This window comes from Martes martes, assembly GCF_963455335.1.
Source record: "Martes martes genome assembly, chromosome: 5".
Taxonomy (NCBI): domain Eukaryota; kingdom Metazoa; phylum Chordata; class Mammalia; order Carnivora; family Mustelidae; genus Martes; species Martes martes.
In genome coordinates, this window is record NC_137892.1 from 105,181,195 (window position 1) to 105,195,195 (window position 14,001).

The 14,001-nt window shown below is 52.5% G+C and overlaps 1 protein-coding gene across 1 annotated transcript in view; it reads left to right on the top strand.

Moving 5' to 3' along the window:
* Positions 1-14,001, top strand: part of STK10 (serine/threonine kinase 10) — a gene marked incomplete at its 5' end in the record, with an annotated part of 116,684 nt that overhangs the window by 71,839 nt on the left and 30,844 nt on the right. The window contains 3 exons of the mRNA XM_080804392.1: positions 6,700-6,834; positions 8,915-9,460; positions 11,856-11,986. Of these exons, the coding sequence (XP_080660518.1) occupies positions 6,700-6,834; positions 8,915-9,460; positions 11,856-11,986 (812 nt within the window). The remainder of the gene's footprint in view (positions 1-6,699; positions 6,835-8,914; positions 9,461-11,855; positions 11,987-14,001) is intronic.

Sequence of the window (14,001 nt, forward strand, 5' to 3'; positions counted from 1 at the left end):
TGAACTGCAAACATCTGTAGTATCAGAGGCCTTATTTTCTGGGAATTGTGGTGTTTGGTGGGGAAGCCAGAGGAGGGGGTGGGCCATCACTGTCAGAAGCTGGAGCTCCAAGCCGCTTGGGGCCAATTGTTTCCTGTAAGCGGGCGCCTCCTGGCCTGCTACATCCGGCCTCTAGGCCATCCAGGACATTCCACCAGGAAGAGACCAGCTGTCCTCTGTCCCCACGTGGCAGCCCTAGAGACTCAGCCTGAGCCGGGAATTTTTGTTACATAGTTGGAAGCAATGTCCTGCCAGGGGATTCTTAGTGCAAGACAGAAAGGGTTGCAGAAAAAGGAGCGATCCCTTGAGATTTAAAAAAAAAAATAATGCCTTTCAGGGCTTAGGCTGCTGTCAGCTTTGTTCTTGTGCCTCTTTATTTCTGGGCGGAGGGGGCGGGGCGGGGGTGCGGAGCATGGCCTGCCCGAGGTCACCTGGCTTTGAGTGATAGGTAGGGGCCTCCAGATCTTGGCTTCCCAGTGCCCCTGCAGAGCTGTTCATGCCCCTTGTTTCTGCCTGCTTCCGGGAGCTTCCTCCAAGCCCCTCATGCTGTGAATTGACACTGGTTTCTGATTCACCCCCTCACTTACACAGAGATTCTGGGGGACCTTGTCACATAGTGATCAGGGACCCGGGCTCTGAGGTCATGCTTGACCACCCAGACTAGGAGTCATTCTCACTCTGTGCCTCAGTTTCCTCATCTTTGAGATGTGGGTAGTGCTCCCTTGGTGCAATTGTATGGGTGAATGAGGTTCTGTACGCGCCGTATTTTTAGCACGATGGCTATCACTCAGGGGCTCCGGGGACACTTGCTGAGTTGGTTGTAAGCCTGCCGCACAGTGTCCCAGCTGTTCGTGTCAGGGTCATGCGTGACTCATGTCGTTGGACCCGGCGGCTGGCTTCAGGCTGCTCCCGGGGACCCAGCTGCGGCAGCCACAGTTGATCCTCACCCTTGCCACCGTCAGCGCTTGGTTTCTGGGCCCCCATAGATTCCTGGTGTCTTCCCTTCTCCCTGGTCACTCCTTCGTAGCATCCTCCCCCTGTTCCTCTTCCCTGCGACTGATCACCGTGGAAGTGCACCAGCTGCACCTCCCCCCCAAGTCTTCGCTCACCATGAGGGTCCCACCTGGTTTGCAGCGACGGCCACATTTCCCCTGCAGCCCACACTGCTCCACCTGCCCCAGGTGCCCGCAGCCAGTCCCTTACTCTCTACCCCTGTGTGGACATCCACACCCGAGTGCCCTCCGCTTTCCCCACATGTGCTCCACTGATGGCTGTCCCGTCTCAGGAAGTGGCAACCCACCCGCCCGGCCCTTGGGGCCCCAAACCTTGCAAGCATCCTTGGTGCTGATCTTTCTTGTGTGCTCCATATCCATTCTGTCAGGAAGTCCTATAGTCCCTGCCTTCAGAGTGTGCCCCGAGTCCGACCACTTTGCACCATTTCCATTGCAACCGTAGGTCAGAGCTGCCCCCATGACTTTCGCTTAGATTATTACCTCCTCGCTGGTGTCCCTGTTCTCCTTCAGTCTGTTCTCAGCACAGCAGCCAAAGGGAAATCTTAACACGTATGTCAGTTCTCGTCTCTCCCTGGTTCAAAGCCCCTTAATGGCTCCCCTCTCACTCAAGCCAAACTCCAGAGTCTCGGTGACCTGCAGGGTCCTACACGATCTGCTCACCCCATAATAACCCCTCACTCAATGCCAGCCACTCTGGCCTCCTTACTGTATTTCAGCCACTCTGGGCATGCAGCTGCCTCAGGGCCTTTGCACAGCTCTTCACACTGACTGTAATGTTTTTTCCTGACATCTCCATGGTTGACGCTCTTCTTTAAGTCCTTGCTCTTCTCAGTGGGCTTCACCCACCACCCTATTTCAAACTGGAAACCAGCCACTTCTACTCCCAACATATTCTCAGTTCTCCTTTCGCTTCCCTACTTTTGATTTTTCCATGGCATACTTGTTTATTAAGTTTATTGTTGATCTCTAGCATGTCCGCTCCCTGAGGATACCAGTCTTCGTTTTGTACAGTGATGTGTCCCAAGCATCCAGAACAGTGTCTGGTATGTACAGGGCCCTCAACAAATATTCATTAATGTTTTTACTTAACTGTAGTGTAACCGTTTCTCCATGCCAGGTACTATTCTAAATGTTTAGCAAATGTTAACACTTTAATCCTTATAATAACCCTGTGAAGTAGGTACTGTTCCCATTTCCATCAAACAGGTGATAAAACTGAGGCACAGAGAGGTTAGGTAGCCTGTACAAGATCACACAGCTTGTAAGAGACAGAGCTGGGATTCTCATCCTGGTTGTGTCATTCCAAAGCCTGTTGTCTTGACCACTCTGGTAAGCCTCCTCTCTGAATGAATTAAAGAGAGGAAGAAGGAATGAGAGAGTGAAGGTTAGATGGGAGTGGGGCACTGGACAGATGGTGACAACTGGAACCTTGAAAGTGGCATCAGGCATTTTCTAAAGCCAGCCGCGGAGTGCAGGACACCCTGGCTGATGGTTTCTTTTTCTTTTTCTTTTTCTTTTCTTTTCTTTTTTTTAAGATTTTACTTATTTGACAGACAGAGATCACAAGTAGGCAGAGAGGCAGGCAGAGAGAGAGGAGGAAGCAGGCTCCCTGCTGAGCAGAGAGCCCGATGCGGGGCTCGAACCCAGGACCCTGGGACCATGACCTGAGCCAAAGGCAGAGGCTTTAACCCACTGAGCCACCCAGGTGCCCTTGACTGATGGTTTCTAAGCACATCAAGGAAAACCAGGCTCCTTCTTGGAAAGATTGTATGTGTAGATGGCAGGAGAGGTCCTGGCCAGTGGCCTTTTGGGGCTTCCTACAGAGATGACACCGAACAGCTGTGTCTCTTCCTGAAAGGGCTGACAGCTAAGTTCCCCTCTGATCTGGGCCTTCTGTGGGGGTGCCCGACTGTCTTTCTGGGGCCCCGTGTGCCCGATAGCCTGTCCCCACTCAGGCATACTGTGCACTTCCTGCCCAGGAAGGCTCTGGCCCTCCTGGCAACAGGGTTCTGCCTCTCTACTGGGCCTTGGTGGCTCGGGGTTGGGGACTTCTCTCCTTTGGACACATTCCTGGAGTTAGTGGTGCTGAGGCAGTGAGGGAGGTGGTCTGTGCTTTTGGTTCCAGGGAAGTTGACAAAACAGTGTTTTCGGTCTCATCAGCCCGTGGGGGGCCTGCCTTGTCAGCCGGGCCTGCCTTGTCAGCCGTTTCTGCCTGGGGATTCCAGGATTGGCATCCAGGGGACCTGGGCCGCTCACCTGCTCCTCTGGCAAAGGGCTTTCTTCCCCGGGTTGTCCCCTTCCTAAGGACCCCAGGGTGCCCATGGGAGGCAGTGGGGCAGATGGTCTAGCCCCAAGAAAGCAAGATTCCTGGCCATGCTGGAAAGCCACTGAGTTGGTCAACGTGTAGCGTGCCGTGGTGAAAACTTGGTATTTCCAGAAGCCTGTGCCTGCCTTCTTTAGTTCTACCGCATCTGCTTCAGCAACTGCCGTGATGTGTCCCGTGGCTCTTTGCTCAGATTCACGTGTGAGGTCGGGCAGTGCGAGGCTCGGGAACCTTTGGCATCTGATTCTCACCCTCAGTTCCAAAAAGCTGTGCTCTGTGGGGGTGCAGGAGGGAGGAGGGATGGCTCGGGGGGCAACCTGTGCCTTGAAGGCTTGTCTAACTGTGCTGCTGGTGGTGACTGTGGCCGTGACGGTGGTGGTGGTGTTGGAGGTGGTGATGATGACTGCCATACTTGGAGCACTTACTGTAGTGCTTACAACAGCTGTACCATTATTCCCAGTATACAGATGAGTTAACTAAGGCTTAGAGAGGTTGAGTGACTTGCCCAAGGTGGTGGTGGAAGTGGCATTTCATCCCAGACGGATTTCCTCTAAAGCCGGTACTCTCACCACGACACCCTCCTGCCTCCTGTGATGAGTAAGCCCTTATTGCCTCTCCCACTCAAGACCCTTTGGAACCAAACAGCAGCCAGATGGACACCTTTAAAGGGTAACCAGTAAGACCACCTCTCAGCTGCACCCTCCAGCAACTTCTGAGAGGAAAGTCTCAGCTTCTCACCATGGCTCTAGGACCCTGCATGCACCACTCTGTGCTTCCTCCTCTGGCCCCTCTTCTGTCTCCCACAAGCCCTGCCACCCAAGCCTTCTAGCTGTGCCTCCAGCCCGCCAGACTCCATCTGGTCTCAGGGTCCTTGCACTTGCTGCTCCCCTGCCTGGAACTCTCTGTGCCCACATCTTTCCCTGGCCAGCTCGAATGTCACCTCCTCAGGGAGACTCCTGTGACCATAGACTAAGCAGCCTCTGCCGCCCAGGCCAGGCCCATGTGGTTTCAGCCTCATGCTATCCCGTTACCTGATCTGACATGATCTTTTTTTTTTTTTTTTTAAATATTTTATCTATTTATTTCTTAGTGACTGCATACAAGCTGGGGGGAATGGCAGAGAGAAAGGGAGAAGCAGACTCCCTGCTGAGTAGGGAGCCCAAGCAGGGGTTCAAGGATCATGACCTAAGCCAAAGGCAAATGCTTAACTGACTGAGCCACCCGGGCGTCCCCATCTGTCATGATCTTGTGTGTCATTTGGCTGCATACCTATTCTCTTCCACTCAGTGGCAAGCCCGCAGGGGCAGGGACCGTGCCCAGACTGTTGTTCAGCCTTCTCTTAGCACTTGGCACATCACTGGCCTCCACATGTGGCCAGGGCCCAGATCAGTGAGTGAATGAGCCATGGGAGAGAGCAAAAAGAAATTAAAAAAAAATTTTTAAAGATTTTATTTATTTATTTGACACAGAACGAGAGAGCACAGCAGGGGGAGCGGTAGGCAGAGGGAGAAGCAAACTCCCCACTGAGCGGGGAGCCGAACATGGGGCTCGATCCCAGGACCCTGTGATCATGACTTGAGCCAAAGGCAGACCTTTACTGACTGAGCCACCCAGCTGCCCCAGGAAATGAAATTCTTAAAATCTGCCCTAGTCCAGACTAACTAGAGAAGGCCAGGCTGGTTTAGGGCTCTTTGAAAGGAGTGAGGGTTATTCCTTTCAGGTCAGAGATGGGTGCCCGAGTGGAAGGGGGTGTTATCTCATGACCTTCCACAGATGAACTCTTCTAAATGAACAGGCACATAAAAATGGTTCGTGACGGACCTGTCAGTGGTGAATGTGTTTACCAGGTGCCGAAATGTCTTCTTCATCATGTGTGTACTTCCCTGCAATCTCGTTGACACTGTTCCTCCACGGATCAATTTTCCGACAGTGAAAGCAGTAGATGCCTTCCTCTAAATTTCAAATAAGCGAACTCCAACTTAATGACACCCCCCTGCTCCCCTAATACACAAATGACATCCCTTTCTCTGGGTGAGCAGTCATCTCACATCCTCGTCCACACCCCGGGGCTGGGGATTAGACGCCTGAGAGAGACTTCTGCTAGGGAAGGTGCTTGTGCCGATTTAACATCTGCTGAGGCCTTCAGAGATTTGGTGTTTTGCAAGCCGTGTCAAAGAGCCTTCGTTATTGTAGAGATGTGACATTTTTGCAAATGCCTAGGGTAGAACTTACATGACACTCCCTTAAGAATTTGCAAACACACATGTTCCTAAAAACCTACATACATGCACATGTTCATAGCTTTATTCATAGTCACAAAAACAGGAAACGACACAAATGTCCATGAACAGCAGAATGGATAAATAGGTTGTGACCTCTCCATACGGTAGAATACCGCACGGGAATGAAAAAGGACCAGTTTACCAATATATGCAATGAGAGAGGTGACTTTCATGGTCTCAGCCACACCAACAGCCATGAAGGGCTGCATACTGTGTGATTCTGTTCATATGGAATGAGGGAACAGGCAAAACTAGTTCCCGGAGCTGAGCAGCTGTGGGGAGTGGGCTTGATGATAAGGAGACGGAAACCTTCAGTGTCTGCAGTGGGCATGGTTATACCACGAGTGGAAAAAGTCATTGAGATTAGTAATTTGTGAACTTGACTCGGTATAAGTAACACTTTAATAAAGTATATGTAGTTGATATATTATTTTAAGATTTTACTTATTTGAGAGAGAACGGGAGCAAACAGAGGGAGAGGGACAAGCAAACTCTACACTGAGTGCAGAGCCCGATGTGGGGCTCGATCTCAGGACCCCAGGACCATGGCCTGAGCCGGAATCAAGAGTCAGACATTCAACCGACTGAGCCATCCAGGCACCCCTGTCGTAGATATTTTAAAACCATATATTAAAACCTTTTAAAAGAAAATAAACGCACAAACAACCCCCCAAACATCGCTTGAGCTCCTGCTTTGAGCTAAATACTTCCTTGTACATCATCCTGGTTAACCCTTATGACCTCCCTGTAGGTTTGGCACTATCATCTCCGCTTTGGAGATGAGCCTGCAGCTCAGAGAAGGAAAGCGACATGCTCAGTGTTGCACAGCGGGTGGGGTCAGAGCCAGGGTTCAGCCTCTTCCACCACACACAGGACTTCACGAGCCACCTCCGGTCTCCCTTACCAAGTACATGTTCACCTTGCACTCAGGGATGCCAGTGGCCTTCTCTGCTTGGGAGATGGCCTCCCCTGAGCCTTCGCCTGCCCCTTCTGCACCCTCCAGCCCAAAGTGGTTCTAATCCAGGTGTATCTTGCCCCTCAGCATCCCTTTGTCAGCAGCGTCACCAGCAACAAGGCTTTGCGGGAGCTGGTGGCCGAGGCCAAGGCCGAAGTGATGGAGGAGATCGAGGATGGCCGGGAGGAGGGGGAAGAGGAGGACTCCACGGATGCCACCTCTGTAAGCCTTGGGAAAGCGGGTACTGAGGAGGGATGGGATCCTGGCAAGCCTTGAGTGGTATAGGAGGGGACCTGGGTGGGGGGTACAGGAAGGATTCCTGTTTTTTCCCAGCTTCGGGATTTTAGCCCTGCGCGCCATGGGTTATGTAAGTCAGCACATGGGCCAGAGTGAGGCAGTAGGGGTGTGTTGGCCAGATTCTGTAAGTTTTCAAGAAAGAGCAGTAATCTAGATTTTCACATGGGATCTTCCAGTTTTTAACTGTTCATAGCTGACTCATTGCTTCCCTGCCTTTTTCCTGTTGTGGCTCAGATGTGAAACAAAAATGTTTTCAGCACCCTGTGGGATAAATGCAGATAAAGGCTGTGCGTGACCAGAGGCAACAGGCCGAGGGCTCTGGGCACCCCAGACCCTGTCTCCCTGCCCCGAGTGCCCAGGGGACCCAGGTCTTGGCACATTTGTAACCTATCAGCAGCTCTTCAGCACTTGGCTGAATTTAAATTTAAATTAAAGCTAATTTAAATTTTTAAAAAAACGTTCAAGCCAAGCAAAACATTTCTGTAGGCTTGATTCTGTCCTGAGCTGCTGCTTTCAGATCCCTGGTCTGAACCACTTGGGAAGGGCCTCTTCCAGGAGGGAAACTTGCTGTCCAGATGGTGCCGTGAAGCATGTGAGACAGGGGCTGGCCTCATCTGTCAGGGAATGGACGGTATAATGCCGTCTCGAGTTTAATGGAATCCTAGGAGAAGCCAGAGGCTGGCCTGAATCCTTACCAGGATGAGGAAGGGAAGCATTGAGGAGGAGGGACAGAATCAGCACAGCAACCGTAGCCTTTTATGGAGCCCTTACTGGGTGCTGGGCACTCTGCAACTCTGAGGGGAGAACCAGGCCTCCATTTTAGAGATGGGCAAAGTGAGGTCTGAGGAATGATGCGTCTGGTTGAGCTGATAGGCGGCAGGGCCAGGTGTAGAAAAACCATGGTGGGAGAGGGAGGTGGTGTGTCCAGGGCCTGGATCCAGGAGAATGCAGCAGACAGTAAAGTTGGGGAGGGAGGCGGAAAGCAGTCATACCAGCCTGGTTCTCCACAGGCAGGAGGCTGATCTTGTTGCGAGGGCAGTGGGGGCTGATGAGGGTTTCAGGCAAGGGCTGGGCTTTGGTGTGGTGATGATAGGATCAGATCTGAATTTTTGAACCATCATTCTAGGAGTGTTGAATAAGGAGGTGGCTTAGAGTTCCTTCTGGAAGCTTCCATATCCAAGATTAAAACCAGTGGCCATTAGGACCCAAGGGAATGCTTCGGTGTGATTCCATCAATATCTTATTTGAAAACCAGCAAACTAACCTGTAACACCTAGATATCAACATCAGGACAACTATTATGTCAAGGGAAGAGACAGACATAGGCAGGGTGTCTCTGAGCGGGGCAGTGTTCCATTCCTGACGTGGAAGGTGGCTGTGTGGGTGCTCACTTTATTCATTCACTGGGTGTTTATGTTTTATCCACAGAAGTGGGTGTTCTAGTTCACAATGGCAATGTTCCCAGTACTTACCACCCCCCCAGAAGCTCTAAGAAACAAAACAAAACAAAACTTTAGAAACTTAGTGGATGAGGGATTGAATCTAGCTCCTGGATAATTTTGGTTTGGTTTTTATGCAACTAAAAAAAAAAAACCCAAAACTTGAATTAGTTGCTGTCTAAAAATCAGGTGGTGTCAAGTAAAAATCCAGATTCTAGCTTGTCTCAAAAAATTGGGAGGTCTGTCTCACATTGTCACAGTTAGCTGGAGCAGAGTAGCCACTGCCACCTTTAGACAGGGGATAAGCTGTCCAGCTGCCCACAGTTGCCTCTGCTCCTAGAAGGAAGAACAGGTGTTCAGTTAATTCGCAACAAGTAGTAATTCTATTGCTGGTAGACAGTAGGGAGTAGTGAGGACTGTGGCTCACTGGAGAGGGATAACAACGATACTTCCTTGGTCCCAGCTTACTTCACCTTGTGAGTATCTGACTTTCCAGCCCTGCTGCATCTCTGACTCTTGTCTTAGACATACTATAGCATGGTTTTAACTCTTGTTTTTCTTCCTAGCCTTTGGGGAACCATACTCGAGACTCTTCTGAGGTAAGTCAGCTGAGTCTCAACACCGACAAGCTTCTCAAAGAATCATCCTTCACCCCACTGCCACCCGGCCAGCCTCAGGACAATGTGAATGGGCCCAGCCAGCCCTCTGGGGACAGATCCCTCCAAACCACCAACTCCCCGGATGCGGCTCCTGGAAATGAGAATGGCCTGGCGGTGCCAGCACCCTTCCGGAAGTCCCGGCCAGTGTCAATGGATGCCAGAATTCAGGTATCTGAAGAGAAGCAAGTAGCTGACCAGGGAGGGAACCTCAGTCCAACAGCCAACAAGTCCCAAAAAACAAGCCAGAGCCGTCCCAACAGCAGTGCCCTGGAGACCTTGGGTGCCGAGAAGTTAGCCAATGGCAGCCTGGAGCTCCCTACCCAGGCCACCCCGGGCCCGTCCAAGAGGGACTCAGACTGTGGGAGCCTCTCCACCTCCGAGAGCATGGACTACAGCACCTCCCTCTCAGCCGACCTGTCCCTGAACAGAGAAACAGGCTCTCTGTCCCTCAAGGTAACGCCACCTCTTCTCCCACAGGTTTGGAACCAGAGTGTGTAGGACGTGCTTCCACCCAGTTTTGGTTTTAGAAGCAGTTAGCGGCTACCTTCCATTTTAAGTGGATCATGAGGGATTGCGCTTCTGTGAAGAGCTTTGAGCTCAACTCCTAGTGTAATCTCCAGAGTGTCTGAGTTCAGTCTGGGATTTAGTCACGCTGGGCGGTTGGCTCAGGTTTAAATTTCAAATTGTGTGTCCGTTTAAATCAGGTTTGGTGAAGCTTGGTGAAGTCAAGGAGGGAAGTTCTCTTATTTGGGGGTCTGCCATGCGGTCCCGCGGCTGACTGGCTGAGTCATGTATAGGGAGTGGGCTGGAGGCACTCTTGGGGCTCAGTTGGCCTTTCTGGAGGTGGGTAACATTGTGAACGACAGTAACCCCTGAGCTTGAGGGCTCAGCGTAGAGGCCAGCACTGTGAAGTGCTTAAAAGAAGACAGAGGCCCCTTCATCATCTCTGTGTACAGACAAGCAAATGGAGCCTTCGGTGGGGGATGGAGAGCTGCCCAGACCCACAGACTATGGGCTCCGAACCCCACGTGCCATTCTGCTTTCCTTCTGGAAGGGCCGACCCCTCCCCCACCCACACTGATAAATCTCAGGAGGTCCTTGAACTCATCCTTGGCCACCTGACCAGGCCACACTGGTCAGTCAAGTGATTTTAGGGACGATACTGTAGCATTTTTTTTTCTCCCATTGTTTACTTGGTGGAAACCACGCAGTAGAGACTCAAAAATATTTGCTAAATGAAGGGAAGGGAAAGAGGGACAAGCAGGCAGCCAGCCCAACAATTAGCTTCAGGAAGAGAAGGAAAGCCCAGTTTGAACATGTCACCAGGATGAGCGCAGACAGCTTAAGTACATGTGGCATTGGGGCCCATCACCTGCCTTAAGACAGGTAACCTGTCCCTCCTCTGCTTAAAAAAATACCAAGCCAAAAAAGAAAAAAAAAGTAATTATAAAAAATAAAGGCCAGAGCAGGGTCTCCCCTGCCTGTTCTCAAGGGTGTCAAGAACATTCCTTTGCTGGCCGACTGGCACCGAGTCAGGGAACACGGCGGTTCTGAAAAGAGTCCATGGGCTGTGTCAGCACCCTGCAGCGGGATGAGGAGCCTGTCACCTGGGCGGGGTGAGGGGAGGGCAGGAGGTGCCGTGACCAGCGGTAGTCCTGGTGTGAGGGCTGCAGCCCTGGGCTCCCTTCTTCCCCGCCACTCCCTATCTCTCACCGGTAGTCTTGAGTTGAGCTCTGGGACACCAAGCTGGGTACCATAGGAGGACAAGAGTCGGGCATGGCTGCTCAGTGTCCGTGGTGTCTGGGGGCCCCGGGGGTCAGGGGAGCCAAGCCCTTAGGGAGCGAGGGCCGGCGCTGGTCCTGCTGAGCAGGAGCGGGACTTCAGAGCCCGCTTGGGGGGAAGGAGTGCAGTACGCCGTCCTGGCCTCCCTCCCTTTTCTGGCTGGACGGCCCTTGGGGCGGAATTGGGAACCCAGGGCTGGGCTACTCCAGGAAGGGCCTTGGAAGCCTGTTGAGGTCAGAGGGGGGAGATGCCGTGCTGACTCTAGGGCAGGCCCACAGGCTCTCTGCCGAATCAGGACCAGTTTTCAGAGGGTATTTGACCCCCCACCCCTACCCCCTCCCCCGGAGTCCTGGCAGCTCTCTGTGATTACTTGCATCTGAAATGCATGATTAGTCACAGGAGAAGGTGAAGATGGTGAATAATTCCATGGGTGCTGCTCCAGACGGGTGTGGCCTCCTGTGGAGTTCAGGTCAGCTCGGGTTTGGCTTCCAAATCTGTTACCAACTTCAGTTTCCCGGGCTCTTTGGATTTGGCACTGTGGGTAAGAGAGTGTGGTCTGCAGTCGTAACTGTCGGATATAAATACCAAGTACCAAACGGTTGCCGTGAGCTGGGCTCTGAGCTGTGTCCCCCACGCATTCTCTCACTGTATCTCTGTAACCGCCCTGGGAGGTAAGTACTGCTGTTCTCTTGCTCTGACAAGTTTAGGAAACAGGCTCGGGCAGGACGAGGGCCTTGCTCAGGGTCACAGGGCCAGTGCGCGGTGGAGGGAGGATTAGAACCTGGTTCTTTCTGGTGCCACATCCTCTGTGTGAGAGTGCTGGCAGCCAGGTGTTGGGCTGGGGGGCAGTGTTTGAAGGCGTAGATCAGGGGGAGTAGAGGAGGTAAGCTTAGACACTCAGGACCCCAAGTTCGGAAGCTTGGGGCAAGAAGGGGATGATGGAGAGCTATGTCCTTACCTGGATGTTGAGGCTGTGGGGCCAAGAAGGCCGTGGGCCACACCCCTGTGTCACCCACAGATTTTTAGCTAAAATCCTGAGCTTTGCCTAATGATTCTGCCCTGCCAGGACTCAAGGCTGCACAATAAAACCCTCAAGAGGACACGCAAGTTTGTGGTGGACGGTGTTGAGGTGAGCATCACCACCTCCAAGATCATCAGCGAGGATGAGAAGAAGGATGAGGAAATGCGGTTTCTCAGGCAAGCCTGGGATGGGTTGCTGATGGCGGTAACAGGGTGGGGGTGTGGTGAGAAAGGAGGGTTGTAGGCTCCTTTGGTTAGAGAACTCTCTGCAGCGTGAAGTGAGGGATCAAGGACACAGAAGGCAACTGGTTTTGCTCCTGCACCTCCCAGTACCCCCATCCATTCATCTACCCGTCCACCTATCTATTTACTCATCCACCTGCCCATCATTTACCGTTCTGTCCACCCATTCATCTACTCACCATCTGTCCACCCACCCATCCATCCACTCCTCCATCCATCTACCCACATATCCATCTACTCATCCACTTACCCATCCATCTACCTGTCTATCCACCCACTCATCTACCCATCATCCATCTACTCACCCACCACGCACCCACTCTCCCATCCACCCATCCTCCCATCCATCCATCCATTCACCACCCACCCACCCATATGTCTGCCTGCCCACCCATCTATCCATCCATCTACTCACCCACCCACCCTCCCACTTACCCATCTACCCATTCATTCACCCACCTATCCATCCACTCACCAGCCACCTATCCCTCCACTCATCTACCCACCCATCTATCTATCCATCCATCTACTCACCCACCTACCCACCCATCCATCCACTCACCCACCCACCCATACATCCACCCACCACCCATCTATCCATCAATCTACTCACCCACCCACCCATCTATCCACTCATCTACCCACCTATCTGCCCATCTCTCCACTCACCCACCCACCCATCCATCTACTCACCCATCCATCCATCCACTCACTCACCCACCCACCCACCCACCCATACATCCTCCCACCCACCCATACATCCTCCCACCCACCCATCTACTCACCCACCCACTCACCATCCACCCACCCATTCATCCACCCACCCACCCACCTATCCATCCGTTCATCTACTCACCCATCCATTCATCTGCTCACTCACTCCCCCATCCATCGATCCATCTACCAAGTTGGGGGACATGGTAGCGACCCAGATAGATGAGGCTGTTGCCGTTGTAGAACTTACATGTAATGGGCCAACACATGACACACAAAGTCATCCCCATTGTGGTACATGCTGTGAAGGAAGTAATGGGTGATATGATAGCCCCTGGGTTGGGGGAGGCTGCTTTGGGTGTGGGAGACCCCGAGTGGAGCAGCGGCAGGAGCACAGAGCGAGCTGCAAAGCTAAGGCCTGAGGACTGACTGCGGCTTAAGAAGCCGAGAGGATAGGCCTGGAGTGTGGAGCTCGACGGCAGAAGTCACGTGGGCTGTGGGCCAGGGTGGAGTGCGACTTTGTCCCAGGTACAGCCAGAGTGAAAAAGCTGGAGAGTGACTGGCTCTTGTGTCCTTTTTGAAAGATGGCTCTAGCAGCTGCAGGAGTGTGGGCTGTAGAGGGCAACAGTGACATAGGGTGACAGCGAGACCCTGTCCAGCCCAGCTGGGCCGGAAGAGGGAAGAAGGGATCAGTTCAGCATACATCTTGGAGGCAAAACCAGTGAGATTGGTGAGGGGAGGAGCGTGTGAAGCACAGCTGTCTTCTGGGAGCCACCTTTGCATTTTGGAGGAGGTAAAGCCCTCCTCAGGGAGACTCTATTTCCCCCATTTTGTTGGTTTTTTTTTTTTTTTTTTAGATGTTTGTTTTTATTTACTTGAGAGAGAGAGAAGAATGAGCAGCGGTGGGGAGGGCAGAGGGAGAGGGGGAAGCAGACTCCCGCTGAGGAGGGAGCCCAGTGGGGGCTTGATCCCCCCTGAGATCATGACCTGAGCCAAAGGCAGATGCTTAACCAACTAAGCCACCCAGGCTCCCCTCCGCCATTTTGTAAATGAGGAAACAATGTTTCTTGGCAGGTAAGTTATCATCCAGGTGAGAAGGTAGAGCTGTGATTCTAAGTAGATCTGTGTGTGTTAATGATTCCACCAGACTTTCATTGGACCGGAAGCTTCCTGGGGCTGCCAGGGGTAGGGGGCTTAGCAGTCAGGGAGCCCTTGCAGCCACAGAACTCCCCTGG